The sequence below is a fragment of the Phyllostomus discolor genome, chromosome 2, assembly GCF_004126475.2.
Source record: "Phyllostomus discolor isolate MPI-MPIP mPhyDis1 chromosome 2, mPhyDis1.pri.v3, whole genome shotgun sequence".
In the NCBI taxonomy this organism is placed as follows: Eukaryota; Metazoa; Chordata; class Mammalia; order Chiroptera; family Phyllostomidae; genus Phyllostomus; species Phyllostomus discolor.
In genome coordinates this window covers 56616574-56637835 of record NC_040904.2, presented here as the reverse complement: position 1 = coordinate 56637835, position 21262 = coordinate 56616574, and the positions used below count along the sequence as shown (strand labels likewise).

Sequence of the window (21262 nt, the reverse complement as noted above, 5' to 3'; positions counted from 1 at the left end):
ATGTACTCTGAACCTTATATTAACAATTGCTTCTGTCCATAAATGGTCAGTTCAGAGTTCAGGAGCAATTGGGTCTGTTTCTGGTAAAAGAAAAGAGCCATTCGGATACTATCTGGGGAATGAGAAATACTGGGTCTCCTAGGAGACTGATTATGGCTAGAAACAGAACCTTTGCATCCTTCAGAAAAAGTGCACTCCTGGGGCAGTGGAACGAGGAGCCCAACAGAGTCGCTCTGTTGGAGACTGAAGGAGACCCAGAGTGCGGATTGGTCCATGGGGTGGACTCATTCTGGCGCGGTGGAGGAATAATTCCAGAAGATGTAGCCATGAGGAATTGCCTTTGGAAAGGCGGCTGAGGTGTGCTGTGAGAGAGCTATTAGGGGTCATATTCTGGGCGGTTCTCTTCCGTTCAGAGAACTTGGAAACAACATTCTGTTCCTCTGTTTTGATTTTGAAGAGCCCACACAGCATGCATACATGACCTGTGAGCAGTGTTGTAGGTCATTACAATGGATGGGTCGGTGTTAAAGAAAACTGTTTTCATTATATGATCTACACATGTTGTACCCACGATAAGCCAAAAAGACGCCAGACTTACAAAAGAATGGGGCATTTCATCTAGTAGATGCGGCATGCTAAGCACAGTGGGTAAAGGTTTACAGGGGGTCCTAGAGGCACCTCAGTGAAGAACTGCTTCATTGGAACAACAGCCAGTATTTGGTGGGCCAAACATTTGCAACCTGAAAAGGAAAATAAACTGTAAATCTTTCCTTCTGTACTATGCATGACACAAGAGCTTTGCGATATACACATGCATTTTTCTACTGCAGCCTGCTGTGGGCTTTAAGACAGCCTGTGATATAATGATGTCACATCCCAATGCATGTTGAATGAGACTATCAACGGTAAACACTTTATAAATGGCCAATGCCTGGCGTTTACTTCCTCTGCTCCAGATCTTCGTCTATTTCCAGCCACATACAGTTCCAAATCATAACCCACTTCTCTCATTGTGCTCATGCCTTTCCTTTACTGCCAGCTTCCCTCCTGTTCCTTGTGGACTGTAACCTCTCGGAGGGATCCCACCAAACCAGCGGTACTGTCAGGAGACTGTAACTCAGGCTGGCTGCAGCTGCCAAAGCTCAGGTTCAGAGGTGGTGTTTGCAGTGGTCTCCACCCAAAGGAAAAAATTCCTGCAAATCTCCAGCTGCAATCATTGTTGCCCTTCCTGCATACAAGCTCAACATGGGATCCAGATACCAACATTATTTCTGAGTAACTCCGGATGCGTCAGGCACCGGCCGCCTTTCCTGCTCCCCAAGGACTGGGAGAGGGCGGGGCACAGGGACTCCCTGGTCACTGCAGCTTCTCATTCTCCATCCTTCCCCTGGAGGAAGAGCAAGTGGCGCTGAGGACGGCAGGCTGGGTTGAGCTGCTCCTGTAAGAGGTGCAAAGGTAGGAGGAGTCCGTTTCAGTTTCTCATCCCCATCTGTTGCTTTAAAACCTCCCATTTTGGGGGCTGTTTCTCTAGGCAGTCATTACATTTCCACTTGTCTTTGTCTTCATGTGAAGAAATGAGTAAATCTTTTATATGTTTAAATTAGCAATAGGTATTTAAAGGGTTACTTAAGAAGGAAGAATCAACAATCCTTTTTTAATGTTGTAAGTGAAAGTTCCTTTCACACCGAGTACCTGCTATTTTGTAGTATTTTTGCGTTGGTGATTCTTAAACCCTATTAAGCTACCATATCAGTTAAAGTGTCTCTTTTGGGAAACATGATTTTTTTAACAGTTAAAGCATTAGGAATTATTTTTAATGGCATAGTAATACAAAGGCAAGTTTCCACTTAGCAACTTGGCAAAGTTTAAAGAAAGATAATGGTACTCAGATGGTCACTCACATATTATTTGGGCTTAAACTGAAGAAGCCTTGCTAGAAAGAAAATTTGGCGAAATGTTTCCTAAATTATAAAAACATTCACCGGGAGAACATGAATCCATTTTAAATTAGTTTAGCATAAGGGAATAGCCAGAGGCATGTACAAATATTTTGTAAATAGAAATTTTATGACACTTATCATAATACCAAAAAGGTATAAACAGTAAAAATGGAATCCTTTGAATTAAGGTATAGTCATTGGTAACGTGGATTTAAACAAATATATCTGTTCAGTTTGCAGTATTTCTTATATTTGTTATAAAACCCCCATGCATGCACACAGAAGCATAAACACACACAGAGGATATTCACCAGCATTTTAAGAATGGTTATTTGGGGAGGTTAGATTAAGGATTATGTTCACTCTTTTGCCCTGACTGGCATGGTCCAGTGAATTGGGCAATGTCTTGCAAACTGAGGTCGTCAAGTGACCAGTTCAACTCCTGGTCAGGGCACATGCCTGGGTTATAGGCCAGAGTGCCGGTTGGGGGTTGGGGAAGGAAACTGATCACTGTTTCACACGTGATGTTTCTCTCCCTCTCTTTCTCTTTCTCCCTTCCACTCTCTCTAAAAAATAAGTAAATAAAATCTTTTTTAAAAAGCATTGTTTTCATTGTTTTATATCTGTACTTCATTTCTTGATTTTCACAAATGATGGTGTATTACTTTTACAATTAGAAATATATACAAGGGGGGACCAAAAAATGTAATTTGTTTATTAAAAATTGTGTATTCTTACATGTTTAAACTTCAGTCACCTTTCAAGTACTCTCCATTTGATGCAATACAACATTTCTGCAGTGAGACATTTCTTCCACTGTTCAAAACGGGTTTTTGAAGTCATCAATTTTGATGCCTTTTAGTGCTTCTGCCACTTTTTTGCTTCACCTCTTCGACATCAGTAAAACATTTCCCTTTGAGGACTTTTTTCATCCAGGAAACAAAGAAAAAAAGTTTGTGGAGAGATCGGGTGAATAGTGAAGGTGGGACATAGGGGTCATGCTGTTTTTGGTCAAAACTGCTGAACGCTCAGCATGGTGTGGGCAGGTGCAGTTGTAAATCACCCATCATGAAGTGGGCAAACACATTGAGTCTTCAAAAAAAAAAAAACAACTCAATGAAGCTGAACCCAGCCTCTCAGATCAGCGCCAGCTATTCCACTTTTACAGAAGGGTTCCTAGAACACTCACCTAGCAGGGGAAGCCTGTATTAAAAGGCGCCTGCCTTCCAGAAGATAATTCCATTTTGGGGTGTCTCCCTCATATGTTTGTATTTGTAACAGCTTAGCAACTTTTCTGACAATTTAAGTACAATACAATTCTGATATTAACCACCCAGAGTTAGCACAGACTCCACAAGTTTAAGGAAACATTCCCCCAACAGATTTCCACTACTTCAGATGCCAGCCATGAGTTCTTTAGGTCACCCCCGCTTTTGAGCAACTGGCTACAAATTCAGGGGTTCCCATCACCAATTCAGGTTTGATCCTTAGCTAGTATGACTCACAGAACTCTGGATAGCACTATATTTATGATTAAAGTTTTATCACGAAGAGTAAAAATCAGGATCAACCAAATGAAGAGACATGTAGAGTGTGGTCTGATAGGGTCTCTATTTTAGAACTTTCATGCTTCCCTGGCTGTTGTGACTCAGCAGATTGAATGCCAGCCTGAACACTGAGAAGTCACCAGTTAGATTCCCAGTCGGAGCACATGTCTGGGTTGTGGGTCAGGTCCCCAAATGACTGGGTTGTGGGCCCGGTCCCCAGTTGAGGGCTTGTGACAAGCAACCAAATCTCTCACACATTGATGTTTCCCTCTTTTTCTCCCTCCCTTCCCCTCTTTCTAAAGTAAATAAATAAAATAAAATAATCTTAAAAAAAAAGAACTTTCATGTCTCCTCCCTCTTTGTGGAGTCAGGATGCATCATCCTCCTCACATTGATGTGTTCACCAACCAGGAAAAAACTAGCCTTGGTGGACAGAGGTTTTGCGTTTTCTTTTTTCTTTTATTGATTCTAGATAGAGGGGAAGGGAGCGAGTGAGACAGAGAGAGAGAAAGGGAGAGAGAGAGATACAAACAGAGAGAGAGAGAGAAAGACTCTGATGTAGAAAAGAAACTTCAATCAGTTGCCTCCTGCAAACACCCCAACTGGAGACCAAAACAACAACTCACATGTGTGCCCTGACCTTTCGGTTTGCTGGAGGGTGCCCAACCAACTAAGCCACACTGGCCAGGGCAGTGGCCAGAGTTTTTACTGGGCTTTCATTACATAGGTATGGTTACTTGGATTACTGCCCAAGTGGTAGAACTGAAACTCCAGCCCCTCTCATCTCTCAGAGGTCAGGACATCGGTCAAATATTACAGCCCAAAGCCCTAACCCTCAGTTCTATGGTGATGTTTCTGACATGATCAGCTTCGATCCTGTGACATCCCCTTAGCGTAAAACAAAATGTGATCCTAGGGTTCACCAGGATTAATAAAGACACTCATGTCACTCAGAAAATTCCAAAGGGTTACAGGATCCCCCCATAACCTTGGGCAAAGGCCAGACAAATTCTTCCTTATACAACGCTAAGTCACATGAAATAATGAAAACTGAGAAGCCATCACTTCCTGTGGATTTAGAAGAAAATAATACATGAGATAATTTGCAAAGTCTAATAGATACTTCTTTTTAAAGCAAAGCATATATACATTTCTAGGATTATTATCACATTAACTTATATTCACCCAGTATGAATGAATCCTTGTGAAATAAGAGTTTTATAAAATTTGAATGTTGGAAAAAATACTAACATTTTTATTAAGGGCTTTATACATTATTAATATAAACTTAAATATTCAGTTTCTCATAGTGCAGGGTAATTAAAAAAAATACAGGTCTACCTCATTTTAATACACTTTATTGTGCTTTGCATATACTATGTTTTTTTTTAAGATTTTATTTATTTGTTTTTTAAAGAGGGAAGGGAGGGAGAAAGAGAGAGAGAGAAACATCAATATGCGGTCACTGGGGGTCATGGCCTGCAACCCAGGCATGTACCCTGACTGGGAATCGAACCTGCGACACTGGTTCACAGCCTGCGTTCAATCCACTGAGCTACGCCAGCCAGGGCACGTATACTATGTTTTTTACAAAAAGATTACACTTGCCAAAGGCTCAGATTAGAGTTAATGTTTTTTAGCAATAAAATAGTTTTAAATTAAGATATATACATTGATTTTTTTAGACTTAATGCTATTGCACATGTTATAGTCTGTTACAGTGTAAACATTTATATGCAATGGGAAAACCAAAAAGTTTATGTGATTCACTTTATTGCAGTTGTCTGGAACCTGCAAAATCTTCAAGGTATGCTGTAGTTATATCTTGGGGCATGCAATGAGTATTATGTTCTTCTAATTGTTAGAAGATGCGTTTAATTTTAATTGCATATTTTAAATTTATTACTAGATAAATCCATCTGAATAATGTAACATAATTAATGTCACTATCCTGAAGTAAAAGCAAATCATATAGACACTTAAGCTGTACTTTCTTGTTTGTCTTTCATTTAGCCACAAGAAAAAGCCCTCCAGCAGCATCTCCATTTTCTTTCTCTTAGTTCTTTACCTTTAAAAACTCATTACAAGCAATGCCCATAAAATCACATCTGCTAGAACTCACTGGTGGTGGAAGATGACAGTTACTGGCGTCAGCTTGGAATCCAGTATAAAGCCTTATAAGTGAATGCTCACTAATCACGTAAAATGGCTGAATGGCAGACAGCTCTTTTATATACTAGATTTGAATGCAGACATTTACTCTTGGTTTCTTCACCAGTTGGCTTATTTTACCTAGTGAAACTGTAGTGACGCATATTTGTTTTGGATTTGCTGTGTGCCAGGCACTGTTCTAAATGCTAAGTGTAACCATTTTAGTCTTCACAATAGTCCTGTGAGGTGCATTCAGTTGTCGTCATGTCCATGACACAGGATAACCCAAGAACAGAATGGTCACTCAAGGTCACACAGCTATGAGGGATACCTGGGATCTGTTCATCTGAACTACGCACTGTCCACATGCTGTCTTAAGTGTGCTGACATACACCATTCACCAATTCTTGTGCTGTCTTCTAAGTACAAAGGATATTATAACTCTCCTAAGAATTATATATTGAATCCGAATGGGGGATTGTGGTCATGGGACTAGGGCTTTGTAGAACTACCTGTTTTTCCTGCCCTTACTAAGAAGCAAAAGGAACTGTACAGTGTCCTCCTTCTTCTTTTCTCTCCTCTCACAGCTGAAAGCAATGGAGACAGGCAGAGCCCAAGGTTTTAGATGGCATGTGCAGGTTTCTAAGCCTTGTGCCTAGAGAATTACAACCCATAGGCTCCCACAGCCTCCCTTGCTGAGATGGAGGACAGATTCCAGTAAATACTCAAATGCCGAAAGCTAACCAGCATTCTCTGTTTTGTGATTGAAGTTTCAAATATCCATGGTGTGTCTCTAGAGCTTGCGGTTTCACTGAGCTCTGCTAGCAGGTATGTGTGTTTAAGGTGAAATTGAAGAGTGAGCATGTAACATGGCTGCAGTGCTGGATGTGGCAAGCGGTATCCATGTACATGCTGTCTTGCTGTAGGGTGTCACTTAGAATGTCAGGGCTGCTTGGCAGAGCAGCAGACCACTGCTCCGCCAACCTTGGCCTGTCCAGCCAATGGCTCCTTTCCCTCTTTATTGTGTTCCTATTAGCCTAGATCCCCCTGTAGACAGACTTGAAAATGCCGAGGCCTCTGCAATTAAGAGCTCTCTGGACCATGTAATGCTAACCTATTATGGAGACACAGTGCAGGTTTCTGTTCTGGTTTCCATCTGCTGTAAAGCCAGAAGTCAGTCTCTCTTCAGCATACGGCACTTTTTGCTCTTGCTGGGTGATTGGGAAATCTGAAAACAATTCACTGAATATTGAGAAAGGATTAAGTTAACAACATTCAATTTGTACCAATTGGAAATTACCCTGTTTTAATAACATTTTGGATAAAACCATTGTAAAAATGTATAAGAAACAGAGGAGAATTTAGTGTAAAAGAAAACCTAGTGGCTCAAAAAGTGAGGGAGGTAAACACATTCTTTTCATACCTGCAGCTTGTGGGGCAATGGGTATGCATTTTATATTTTGTTTAAATTCATTGATATTACTTGTATTTGATTTTTTTAACCCTCACCTGAGGATATGTTTTTATTGATTTTGGAAAGCAAGGAAGAGAGAGAGAGAGAGAGAGAGAGAGAGAGAGAGAGAGAGAGAGAGACATCAATATGAGAGAGAAACATTGATTGGTTGCCTCCTGTATGCACTCTGACCAGGGATCAAACCCACAACCTTTTGCATAGAAGGCAATGCTCCAACTAACTGAGCCACCCAGCCAGGGTGATATTAATCGCTTTTAAAAACATTTTACATAGTTTTAAAGTGTTTTTGAAAGGTTTGTTATTGTTTCAAGTTGTTATTCAATCACTTGAATTAGATTTGAATCCTAATTTCTGCCTGGCATGGTTGAGAACTGTTAGTTTTCTTTATAATATATCAGTCTCAAACATACCTGATTATAAGGCTTACGTAGGACTGTGATAAAGTAGAGATTTCCAGGCCTGGACCCCATGTTTGGGTGCACGAATTCAGTATTTTTCTTTTATCTCCATTTTCACACCACCATGCCCGCCGCCCCACCCATCCCCACTTCCCACCCTCGAACCTACCCTCTTTGGCTTTGTCCATGTGTCCTTTATACATATTCCTTGATGGCACTTCCTCTATATTCCCCAATTAACCCTTTCCACCCTCCCCTCTGGTTACTGTTAGTTTGTTCTTTATTTCAATGTCTTTGGTTGTATTTACCTTGGCATAATTGTTCACAGTAGTTTCTTAGAATCCTTTGTATTTCTGTGGGGTCAGTTGTAATCTCACTGAATTCTGTATTTTTCCCTTCGAGTTTTCATTTCAAAAATAAAAATATTCAAATCTTTCTCTTAACCCAGATTCAACAATTGCTAAAATTTGCCACTTTTGTACTATACCATTCACCATTATTGACATTTGAATAGGTGGATGGATGGTCGGACGGGTGGTGGGTAATTTGGCCTGTTTCCCTATTAAGGCTCTTAATAAGCTCTTCTAATTCATTTCCTTCATTGTTCCTTGACAGCCTGTACTCCCTAGGCTTAATGTAGAAAGGAACAACAGGTGTTTAGTTAGAAGGTTCCACTCAACATAGAACTGTCAAGTTATTCTTTTCATTGAAAACAATGTTATACCTCTAAATATGCACATTTAAACATATATCTATACCCTTCAAAAACTAATAACAATGGATCATTCCTATACCCACTACCCTGTTAGAACCAGAACATTAGCAGGAGCTTCAAGACCCTCATGGGCCACTGCTCAGTATTTAACACACATCACTTCTCCTCCACGTGTGACCATTTTCCTGAATTTTGTGTTATTCCCTGACTCTTCTTTAAAGTTTTCCCATAGATGTATCAGAAAAAAGTGTTTCAGTTCACTGGTTTTGAACACTTTTTAAATGGATTCATATGTTTTCCCAGATGACTTGCTTTTATTTTTTTCAGTGTTATAATTCTGAAGTTCATCCCTGTTGATGTGTTTGGCTGTAGTTTGTTTTCACTACAACAGGTCTTCAGATAATGTCTTTTTTTTTTCCCGTAGTTTTGTTACGATGTTGATGAGGTGCTGTAGGAACTTAACTCTTGTTTACATCAATTAGCCTGCATTAAAATTGGGTACGCATTGTCATTCCCTTTAAAGTTGCAGCACCTATCAATGACGTTAAGGGGAAGACATATGAATATACCAGGATCTATTGTACCATTGATGGACATTAGGAATGCTTTCAGTTTCTTTTTATGTCACCAATGTGTCAAGAACATTCTTATAGATAACCTTTGTGCACATGTACAAGAGTCACTTGAGGATACATTCCTAGGTATGTCCAGAATTTAAGGTTCTAGAAAGGTGTGGCCATTTTCTAAATACCAGAGGTCACTTTCATGCAAGAAATAGGATCGATTTCCTTGAACTCCCTGGTGGGCCTGCGATTGAGTGTGGATTTTTGGTGTGCCCCAGAAAACTTTTTTACATTTAAGACACCTAACTTCTGTTCCAGAGGTGAGTGGAAGAGGCCCAAGACTGGAAATTCTGGCCCATGCTTGTCCAGATAATCATTTGAGCTGGGAACCTACATACTGGCTTATGCCATGGTGACATCCACTGAGTGAACTCAGCGTCTGCATTGACTACTGACATGGTGTTCTAACGCTTCTTTGATACCTACTCTGTGTTGGTGACTTTCTACTCTACGTGGACAACACAATGTCCACATTCACGACTCCGATAAACAGGATAACATATTGGAAAGAATATGGACTTTGGATTTACTTGAGTTTAACAAGTTTGGCCATTTACATATTAGAGAGATGCTGGTATAACTAGAGATAATAGGTGAAAAGTGCTCAATACTTTGCCTGACATTTGATAAACATGCAGGAAATCACAGTGTTGTTGTCCTCCTTGTTATTTGTCATCACCCAGAACTCAGAAATGTGAAATACTGAAATTTCTTTCTCGGATAACCTCTTTTTCTTTCTTGATCAAATTGAAGTTTCTCTCCAAGCACCCCTTGTTTCAAAATCTCATCTGAACTTCCAGTTTACTTCTCTGAGTTATCCTTATAATGATCACACACACATTTTAGATTAAACGTTTAACATGTCTTCTTTTGGCCTCCTCTTAATCCTAACATGTCCTGATTGGAACTTTTGATTCCTGCCCTCCCCATTCTCTACCATTTCCCTCACCATCTTCCTCTCTACTTCAGTCACCAACTTAGGTGTCCTGACCTAAAACTGAGACCCATCTTTGAGTCCTGCCTTCTTTAGCCCATCTGTAGGATCTGCTTCTAAATCGTGTCATACATCTGACCACACCTAGGGTTACCTGCCCACTCTAAGTCAGCATCATCTCTCATCTGATAGCTGCTGCCATCCCTTGCTGCTCACTGCTCTCTGCCTATACTCTTGCCCCCTCAAGATAAATTATTGATCAGATCTGATCACTCCACTGCAATTACAACAAATTCCTAGCATTTTTCCCTGGCTTTTAGGTATGATCAGATCATTCCTTACCTTGTTTTTTTCACTCACAGTGTCCCAGTCACACCTGACCTCTTTGTCTACGTGGGGTATTCCAAACTCAGTGCTACATCAGGGCCTTTGCTCTTCCTTGTCTTTCTTTCTGGAACTCTCTTCCCACATTATTGGTGTAATGTCTCCTTTCATAGTTCAAATAGTTCAAAGGTCACCTCCTGAGAGAAGGTTACCCTGATGCTCATGTTTTTCTTAAACTTTTTACTTTCTTCATAACTGTAGTATATAATTTAATCTTAAGTATTTGTTGACATATTTTGAAATCTCATTCCACTGGAATATAATGTCCAGCAGCGTGTCCATCTGCTTTACTGCTATATTTTCAACATCTGTAATAGTGCCTGGTACATAACAGGTGCTCAGTAAATATTTGTTGAATTAATGAAGGAATCAGTGAAAGGTACCTGGAACCTAAAAGAATCACAGAATTTGTTTATGTATCACTAAGTAATAGTAATGGTAATGGTAACTAAGTAATGGTAACTATATTTTTTAAGGTGTGAAATATTTTATTTTTCAGGGTTAATTGGAATTCTTCAAAATGTCAGGTAAGTTTTTTGTGAATAAGTTCTAATACGCTTTATTTTCAAATGTGAATTGTGTGATTTCTTTAAAAATTGGAATTTATTTCATTTCAAAGTTTTTTATTGTTATTTAGTATTTGGAGAATATATATTCATGTGTAAATATTCCTCTATACATATGAACATTCCTTTCTATATTTAACAAAAAGGACTAAAAGGGATTTATATTGGCACATATGTACTGAAAGATCTCTAAAGTACATGAGGAAGTTTGAGTAAAGGAAAAATACTGGTAGGAAAGTAAGTCTGCAAAGAAAGGTAGTAACAATAAAAAGCCTGTGATCACAGCCTACTTTCACAGAGAAGGGCTCAAAAGTAGCCTGTGCATCTGCAAGCAATGCAGGAGATGATATCAGGAGAGAAACACCGCATTTGTGGTATATGTGTGTGTGTTTTTTAGATAAAAGTCAATCAGTTAAGAGATTCAGAACATTTCCTTCTAGAGAGTCCAAGGATAAGCTTCTCTCATTTCAATAAGAAGACATCATGGAAAGACACTTCAGTACCCCCTTGATGTCATCAAGGTGACTCAGGCCTCTTAGGAAGAACAGGGTGCGAGTGTGACTCACTGGCAATGCAGATTCAGACCCAACTCCCTCTCATGGGGCTGTGTGTGGCTCTGCTGGTTTTCAAACAGTTAGTATTCATTAGGCTCTGTTTTGAATTTACTAAGTGTTTATCGTGTTATGTTTTGAATTTTTTTTAAATGCAGCTATTTCCAAAAATGGATTCAGGAAAAAGTCAGATTCATTGTATGTATTACTGTATATGTTAGGAGAAAGGGCTTTTGACACTGTGAAAGGGATTTCAGTAAGGAGCAGTCAGATTCAGGCCCGCTGAGGCTACTAGCACAAAAGCTTGTTGCTTGGATCATTGCCTAGTGGTATAATGCTGTATTTTATTTTTAAATCTATATTCAGCCAGAAAATTCATCAAATATATATTAACAGGTTGATATTTAATATACATAATGAATTATGTTTTGTATGAAATATGACTGTACTTCATATTAGTTTTACACATTGGTGCATGCCAATAGGAAAAAAATGAGTACGTTCTGTTATCATATCATTTCTGTTATAAATCTTGTCCTCTACCTTTCCCCAAAGGTGTAGTCCCCACAGCACCTGAGAAACCTGCTGATGAAATGGAAAATCAAATAAAGTCACCTAATCCACAGCCTGATGCCCCTCCTGACTACAATTCCCATTTTGTACCAGGTAGGCTAAATATTCAGAAAGGGTCTTTCCTCTCTCCAGACAACCATTCTAACAGTGAAGATTGCTTTTAAAATAATTATTAAATGAGTTGCTCAACAGATATCGAATGGCCACAGGCACCAAGTAGATTACTAAGTGTTAATTAAGAACATAGTCTTAGGGCTTCCAGTCAAGATGGAGACGTAGGTAAACACTGCTTACCTCCCCACACAACCACATCAAAATCACAACTAAAATAGAGAACAACCATCACTCAGAACTGTCAGAAATCAAGTTGGATGGAAGTTCAACAACTACGAAATTAAAGAAACCACATCCATCCAGACTGGTAAGAGGAGCTGAGATGTGGAGACATGGAACAAGCTATCCTCATACCCATGTAGGGTGCATAAAAATTTGGGAAGGATCTTGGGAGTGAGGGATCCCAGCCCCACACCAGGACCCAAGCCCAGGGCTCCAGTGCCATAAAGATAAGTCCCATAACTTCTGGCTGCAAAAAACAGTGACAGTTGAGTCAGTGGAAGAAATTTCTGGAATCCCAAGCAGTTCCTCTTAAAGAACCTGCACAAAGATTTATTCAATTAACTCCCTCTGAGCTCCAGCACTGCAGAAGCAGCTTGAAAGGTATCAGTGGCATATGGGGAGGAACTGAAGTATCTGGCATCAAGGCAAGAGCTAGGGGACAGCCTTCTCCCAGGTAGAAAGGCAGGCAGAAGCCAATGGTCTGCTTGTGAACCCTCCCCCACAAAGCCACAGAGCCAGCAGTCTGCTGCCATATTGGAGACTCCATCAACCTGGATAGCACTGTTTGCCCCACCCAGGTGAATCCCTTAGGCTATGCCCTCTTCAATTTACAGCACCCTGGCAAGTTGTTAACAGTGCCTTGGCCATATGAAAAGCTGGTTTTGGCCCATGCTTCACATCTTCGTAAATTCTCCCAAACAAGCAACAGCCAGCCTCACTGAGCTCCCTGCCCCCGTACCTCTTTTCAAATGGCCCCAGGCCCAGCACTAGCAGCAGCCAGCCTAGGTTCACAGCTGGTTTCACCTGGAAATCTCCAAAGCCACCACAAGTAGCAGCCATCTGCAGATTGCTTTGTTATTCATACAGGGTGGCCCTAGGCAGAACACAGGAGGGGGCTGACCTTGGCCTGTACCACCTGGGAAACCCCAGGAACCAGCACACCCAATGGTCAGCTACAGACCGTTTCAGAGCACCACCACCCTGCCCCTGCACAGTTGACCCTCTACGGAGGATGGAGGTTGGTAGTCAGTAGTTAAAGCTAGTGCTTATAGCTGACTGGCCTGGGAAAATCCCTCCCATTGACCTGCGAACAATAATCAAGGCTCAGAAACAAGAGGAGGATTTACTCAGCCCACACAAAGGGCATACCTTGAGTACCCAGCTTGGTTGATAGGGTAGGCTGTGCCACTGGAACTTATAGAAGACCTAATACATTAGGGCATGCTACCAAGACGGGGAATTACAGCAGCTCTACTTAATACATAGAAACAAACATAGGGAGGTTTCCAAAGTGAGAATAGAAAGAAACATGGCCCAAATGAAAGAACAGGTAAAAACTCCAGAAAAAGAACTAAACAAAATGGAGATAACTAATCTATCAGATGCAGAGTTCAAAACACTGGTTATAAGGATGCTCAAGGAACTTAGTGAGGACCTCAGCAGCATAAAAAAGACAGTCAGAAATGAAGGATACACTAATTGAAATAAAGAACAATTTGAATCAACAGTAGAGTGGATGAAGCTGAGTATCAGAGCAAAGATTTGGACTTAAGGAAGCGAAAAACAACCAATCAAAACAACAATAAATAAAAAGAATCCCAAACAATATCATATAACCAGAACACTATCATATTCTGGTTATCTTGGAAAGTGTTTATTCCTCTGTATATCAAAAAATTAACTAAAAGGAGAAGACATCCTTCAAATTAAATGTCTACATAAACTGAAAAATACAATGCTGAGCATACAACAAATTTTGTTATGAAATTGTAACAAAAATTTACTCGTACCGCCACCTAGTGGCTGAACTATGTACTTTCTTGTGGCACTATGCCCCTGTGATTCATATTAAGTAATTTGAAACACTACACTTGAAATATTTGGCTTTAATTAATTTATTTAAACTCAATTATATAATTTTAATTGACTTTATAGTACTAGATATATGTTCTTCCCAAAAATTATTTTGTCCCAAATATGTTTAAAATAATAGTTAATAACCCTGGCTCGCGTAGCTCAGTGGATTGAGTGCGGGCTGCGAACCAGGCATCACAGGTTCGATTCCCAGTCAGGGCACATGCCTAGGTTGCAGGCCATGACCCCCAGCAACCATACATTCATGTCTCTGTCTTTCTTTCTCCCTCCCTTCCCTCTCTAAAAATAAATAAATAAAATCTTTAAAAAAATAAAATAATAGTTAATAAAGAAACCTTTGTTATACATAGTCTGTTTAAAGAGAAAAATGATATAAGTTCTTGAAATGAAAAGAATGCTAATATTAAAAAATAACTAAGAAAACACAAATCCCACAAGGCAATATTTCTCACACTAATATTGGTAGGACAATGGTCCATAACAGACTTCTTTTTTTTTCCCCCACATAGTTAACCTTTTAATTTTTTTTATGGTAAGGACACCTCAGATCTACTCTCTTAGCAAATTTCAAGTATACAGTGAGCATTATTAACTATACTCATCATGCTCAGGACTTATTCATCTTTTTTTACTTTAAATATTTTTTGGTTTTTTAAAATTATAATTGACATACAATATTATATTCATTTCAGGTGTACAACCCAGTTATTAGATGTTATCTAACTTACTAAGTGATCACCCAATAAATCTAGTACCCACCTGACATCATACATAATTATGACAATATTTTTGACTATATTTCCTATGCTGTGCTGTACAGTCCCTTGACTATTCTGTAACTACCAATTTGTGCTTCTTAATCCCATCACCTTTTTCATCAGTCCCCCCAAATCCCCTCCTAGCTGGCAACTGTCAAAATGCTAACTACATCTATGGGTCTGTTTCTGTTCTGCTTGTTCATGGTTTTTTTTTTTTTTTTTTTTTAATATTCCACATATAAGTGAAATCATATGGCATTTGTCTTCCTCTGTCTGACTTATTTCACTCAGTATGATATCCTCTAGGTCAGCACAGTACCCTCTAGGTCCATCCATGTTGTTGCAGATGGTAAAATTTCATTCTTTTTTATGGCCGAGTCATATTCCATCATATATATGCACCACTTCTTTACCCACTCATCTATTGATGGATGCTTAGGTCGCTTCCATATCTTGGCTATTATAAATAATGCTGCAGTGAACAAATTGATGTATATGTCTTTTTGATTTTGTGTTTTGGGTTTATTCGGACACATATCTAGAAGTAGAATTGCTGATTCCTTCTTTGTTTCTTGTTACATAGCCTTTGTTTTAAAGTCTATTTTGTATGGTGTAAGTATTGCTACCCAAGCTTTTGTTTGCTTGTTTCCATTTTTATGAAGTATCTTTTCCATCTGTTTGCTTTCAGTCTGTGTGTGGTTTTCAGTCTGAAGTGAGTCTCCTATAGACAGTATATATAAGGGTCTTATTTTGTTATCCCTTCATATGTCTTTTGATTGAAGCATTTAATGCATTTGCACTTAAAGTAATTGTTGAAAGATATGTATTTATTACCATTTTATTATTCATATTTTTAAATTGATTTTAGAGAGAGAGAGAGAGGAAGGGAGAAAGACAGAGAGAAAGAGAGAAAAATATCGATTTGTTCCTCCACTTTTCTATGCGCTGATAGGTTGATTCCTCTAGACGTCCTAACCATCAAACCCACAACCTTGGTGCCTCTGGACAACACTCTAACCACCTGAGCTACCCAGGCAGGGGTATTGTTCATTTTTTTTAATCTTTTTCCCCCTTCTTCTTGAAGAAGACCTTTGGACATTTCTTGTGATACTGGTTTGGTGGTGATAAACTCCATTAGCTTTTGCTTTTTGGGAAGGTCTTTGTCTGCTCTTTAATTCTAAATGATAGCTTTGCTGGGCAGACTTCTTTCTTTAAATAAGTGAGGGATCTTCAGTTATACAAAGTTAAACATGTTTTGATTTGTTTTGTTTTCCTGCAGAATGAAACATAACACTTAGTGGCAATTTCAAAGCTCAAAAGAGTTTTAAAATACCAGTTTTCCACATGTAATTTGTCATATTTTTTCCCTCAGTCCTCTTAACATCTCTGGAAAATGCATCATTTGATGTAAATCATTTGATTACATAAGTTTGTATATATATATTGTTTTTAGAAATGTAATCTTTATACTGAAAAGCCCCATAATCTAAACTGTAGTTTTCTTCTTGATTTATAGATCATCAAATTTTATTACGTGATACTTTTATGTTAGAGTCACTAGATTAATATCACAGTAATTAATCAACTAATTAAAATTATATAACAATTAGCATTGTTAAGATAGTTTATATGATGTTTAGATACATTGTTTTTAATAACAGTTCTATAAAAGTAGGGAATGATATCTGATTTGTAACCCAATTTAGGTTCCTTTAAACACAATTCTTGAAGAAATTAAAAATTCATGACCAACTGAAACATGTTATTTCTTCCATTTTTAAATTTTTTTCTTTCATTTTTAGAAGACTTTGGATCTTTTTTAAACTTCAGTTTGACATTGTTTCTAGTTACCATTATTTTTTCCTTTAGTCTCTGTCATAAGCTCTCTGTTCCCTACCCTTAAACACTGGCATTCTGTAGAGTTCCTTGGCCCGCTCCCTTGTCCTTCCCTGCCCTGCCTGTTCTCACCCCTTCTGTTCACCCATCTTCTACACATTCTCCCAAGTCACCTTGTGATACCCATGGTTTCATTTGTCTTTAACCACTTGTGAATCCCTTAGCTCCATATCAATCTCCTGTGCTCTGAACTTGCATTTCCAGTGCCTATAGAACACTTCCCCAGATGGCCCTGGATGTCAGACTGATTCTCAATCAAACTTGGGCATCTTGCTCCTGAAGACACACCCTCTGTTCTTTCTCTACTTTGGAGGTCTACAGACACCCAAGTCAGAATCTTGAGAATCTTTCCTTGCATTCAACCTATTACCAAGACAATACTGTTCTTAAACGTTGGTATTATTTCTCTACTTTTTGCTCCTTTGATCGCAATCAAACTTCCTTGCCTTCCATCTGGATTCTGCAAGCCCGTCCTGCCTAATCTAACCTTCTCATCCATAAAGGCTCTAAATGTAAAGCTAACCATTCCACTTACCATTTTCTTGGCATAAAGTTCAAGTTCTTGTCACAGAGAATAAATCTTTCATAATTTTCACTCTTCCCAACCTTCCTTTCTACCTCATCAGTTAAACCTCCACGCAGGGCCATTCCCCACACAGTGCTGAGCCTCTCTTGTGCAATTGCTCCTTGCATCTTTTCCCTATAAAACCTTTGCCCCTCAGGGAGCTGCTGGTGAGTTCTAAATGTCAGCGCTCATCTCTAGGGTACCTGCTGTGCCTAAGCTAGGTGCCCCTCCTCTCTAATGTCATCACATACAATGCATGCACCTCTGATTACACCAGTCTCTCACTTCATGATACCATTCACTTTTTCTTATTAATGTGTATATTCTCCAAGGAACTGAGTGTCCTTGAAGACAGACAGGTCTTTGTATACTTCTCTGTTCCTGGCAGCAAGCACAGCAGCTGGTCCTTGAAATGGGCGTGAGGAATGTTTTCTAGGTAAAGGAATGCTGATTTATTTTATGGTCTTCTACTCAGAGAGTATTAGGAAAAAACAGTTTTGCAATTCATGACTTTCATGAGTGAAAGTTTTATGAGTAACCAAAATCTCCCAGACTTCATCAGATTCAAATGCCACTCTTCCCTTTTGTGCTCAAGTCACTTGAATCTGAGCCTCTGTCCCACTTGCCTTACAGAGATTGCCATCTTTGTTTTATTTCTCATCCCAAAGTGCTTCTTAGGTGATGTCCCTTGCTGGTGGTGGCTGGCTTTCTTAGCATTAGCTGACTCCAGACCACTGCTTTGCTTCTATGCTGGTCACCTCTACTGTCTTGATGCCAACTTTCTGCTGGCTAAGCTGTTTTTTCCCCGTGCTATGCTATCCCGTGGGCAGGGGGAGGGTGTGCAGAACCTAAGGATTTAAGGACCTGAAAATAGCTGCTAGCTAGAGTTGCTCTTCCAGTCTGCAGTTCTGGGCCCTCCACAGAATCCCATTTTGGATATTTGTCTTCCTGGCCTCTGATCTGGAGGGAGAGGGAGCATTATCATGTTAGTTCATGGTGCCTCTCAGTCAGAATGCTTGAGTTTTAATTCTGATTCTGTCACATATTACCTACTAATCTTTCAACAAGTTACTTAACCTCCTTATGCTTCAGTTTCCTTCTTTGTAAATTAAGAATAATAATAGTACCTCCCACATAGGGTTGATGTAATGATGAAAGGATTTAGTACTTGTAAAGTAGTTATAACAGTGCCTGGGACATAAAAGAGCTCAGAAAGTGTTAATTTCTTTTCTTTTCTTTTCTTTAAGATTTTGTTTATTTGTTTTTAGAGAGAGGGGAAGGGAGAAAGAGAAACATCAATGTGTGGTTGCCTCTCAAGTGGCCCCCACTGGGGATCTGGTCTACAGCCTAGGCATGTGCCCTGACTGGGAATCAAACCAGCAACCCTTTTCACAGCCCATGCTCAATCCACTGTGCTACACCCGCCAAGGCTCTTTTTTCTCCCTTCCCCTCCCCTCCCCTCCCCTCCCCTCCCTTTCTTTTCGTTTTTCTATCCCTTTGTCTTCTTGTAGTCAACATAGCTTCCTCTAACAGGAGTTCCTTCTACATCTGCATGGTGTCTAGGACACACTCCTTTGGGTTCTGTGAAAGAGCAGTCTCTACCTTATCCCACTCTCCCAAGGCCTCTTTATTCTATAGCAGTTGCAGGTTTGATCCCCGGTCCAGGTACATACAGGAGGTGACCAGTTGTTGTTTGTCTCTCACACTGATGTTTCTCTCTTTCCCTTCCTCTCTCTCTAGAAATGGAAATGTCCTCAGTGAGGATATAAATAAATGAATAAATAAATAAATAAATAAATAAATAAATAAGAAAATCTCAAATAAGTAATCTGACTTTCCCCCTTAGAAATAAACAAAGCCTCCCCAAAAGCAGGAGGAAAATCTTAAAGATTAGAGCAGGAGTAAACGAAATAGAGAAAAGAACTAAATAGACAGACTCAACAAAACCAAAAATTGGTTCTTTGAAGAGATCAACAACATTGAGAAAACTTAAGCCAAACTGACCAAGAAAATAACAGACAAATTATTAAAATCAGTAGTGAAAATAGGAACATTGCTAACAGTTTCACAAAAATTAAAGAGTATTGTAAGGGAATACTATGAACAATTATATGCCAACCAATTAGAAAACCCAGATGAAACAAATTCCTAGAAAAACACAAACAACTGAAACTGACTCAGGAGGAATTGGAAAACCTGATAGACATGTAACAAATAAAGAGATTTAATCAGTAACTTAGATTTTCTGACAAAGTAAAGCCAAGGTCCAGATGGCTTCCTTGGTGACTTCTACTAAATGCTGAATGAAGATTTCAATACTAATCCTTTGCAAACTCTTTCCCCAAAAATGGAAGAATAGTGAACACTTTCCCACTCATTCTATGAAGCAAGTTAGCAAAGTCAGACAGATACCATAAGAAATGAAAAATACAGAGCAATATCCCTTTTAAAATGCAGATCTAAAAATGTTCACCAAAATACTAGCAAACTAAATGCACCAACATATAATAAGGGCTAAATACCATGACCAAGTGGGGTTTATCCCAAGAACGTAAGGTTGGTTTGGCACATGAAATTTAATTTATATAAAGTGAAATAAGGCAGACAGAAGAGGGGAAGAACCATGATTTCACTCATATGTGGAATATGAGCCAAAAAGCAACAAATGACCAAATAAAACAGATACATAGACACAGACAAAGTTCTGGCAGTCACAAGAGAAGATGGAGGGTATGGGGAGGATGAAGAGGTTAATGAGGATCGCATATATGGTTCCAGGAGGATATCAGCCTTTGGGCAGGGAGCACACAATGGAATATACAGGTGATGTATACCTGAAAGTTGTACACCTGAAACTTATATAATGAGATTGACCTTTGTTATCCCCAATAAATTTAATGTAAGAAAGAAAATTAGTTGATATATACACTGTATTAGTAGTCAATAGGACAAAAACCACACGATCATATTAATGGATAGAGAAAAAGTACTTGACCAAACAAAACATCCTTCATAATAAAAACATTAAACAAGTTAGGATTGAGAAGGAACTTCTCAAGCCTGGTAAATGACATCTAAGAAAAACCCATAGCTGACACTGCTTAATAAAAGCTGAATGCATTCCCCCTAAAATCAAGAATAATACAGGATGTCTTCTTATGCCACTACCATTCAACATTGTACTAGAGGTTCTAGCTAGGGTAATTAGGCAAGAGAAAGAAATAAAAGTCTTGCAGATTGGAAAAACAGAAGCAAAACCATCTCTATTTGCAGATGAGATGATATTGTATATATAAAATCCTAAGAAATACACATACACATACACACATAGCACTAATAAATGAGTCAGTGGCGTAGTAAGGTACAAGATAAATATACAAAATGCCAATGGTATACCCATGCAAGAGTGATGAACAAGCCAAAAGAAAGTAATTGTACAATTCTACATATAATAAAATTAAAAAGGAATAAAATACTTAGAATAAGTATAATAAGAGAAGTGTAAGATTTGTACACTGAAAACAAACTATTATTTAAATGAAATTAAAGAAGACAAATAGATGGAAAGATATCTCATCTTCATAGACTTGAAAAGTAAATTTTATGAAATGACAGTACTCCACAAATTGATCTACAGTTTCAACACAATTCTTAGCAATTTCCCAGTAGGCTGTTTTGAAGAAATTAGCAAGTTGATCTTCAAATGTATATGGAAATATAAAGCACTCAGAATAGCCCAACCTGGGGGGAGGAACAAATTTGGAGGACTCACACTTTCCAATTTCCAAACTTACTACAAAGCTACAGGAGTCAAGACCATACTGTACTGGCAGAAAGACCAGCATGTAGACCAATTGAGTAGAACTGAAAGTCCAAAAACAAACCCACACATCTATGACCAGCTCATTTTCAACAAAGGTGCCAAAATAATTTCTTGGGGGAAAGAACAGTCTTTTTCAGCAAATAGTACTGAGAT

The 21262-nt window shown here is 38.9% G+C and overlaps 1 protein-coding gene across 3 annotated transcripts in view; it reads left to right on the top strand.

Annotated features, from left to right (window-relative positions):
- Positions 1-21262, top strand: part of PLSCR4 (phospholipid scramblase 4) — a 55237-nt gene that overhangs the window by 21142 nt on the left and 12833 nt on the right. Inside the window, exons 1-3 of one of the 3 annotated variants that reach the window (XM_036017885.1) lie at positions 1059-1455; positions 10666-10693; positions 11845-11949. In XM_036017885.1, the coding sequence (XP_035873778.1) occupies positions 10687-10693; positions 11845-11949 (112 nt within the window). In that variant the 5' untranslated portion in view covers positions 1059-1455; positions 10666-10686. Of the gene's footprint in view, positions 1-1058; positions 1456-10665; positions 10694-11838; positions 11950-21262 lie in introns of those variants that run through there. The other 2 variants (XM_036017884.1, XM_036017883.1) reach the window with 2 other exon arrangements.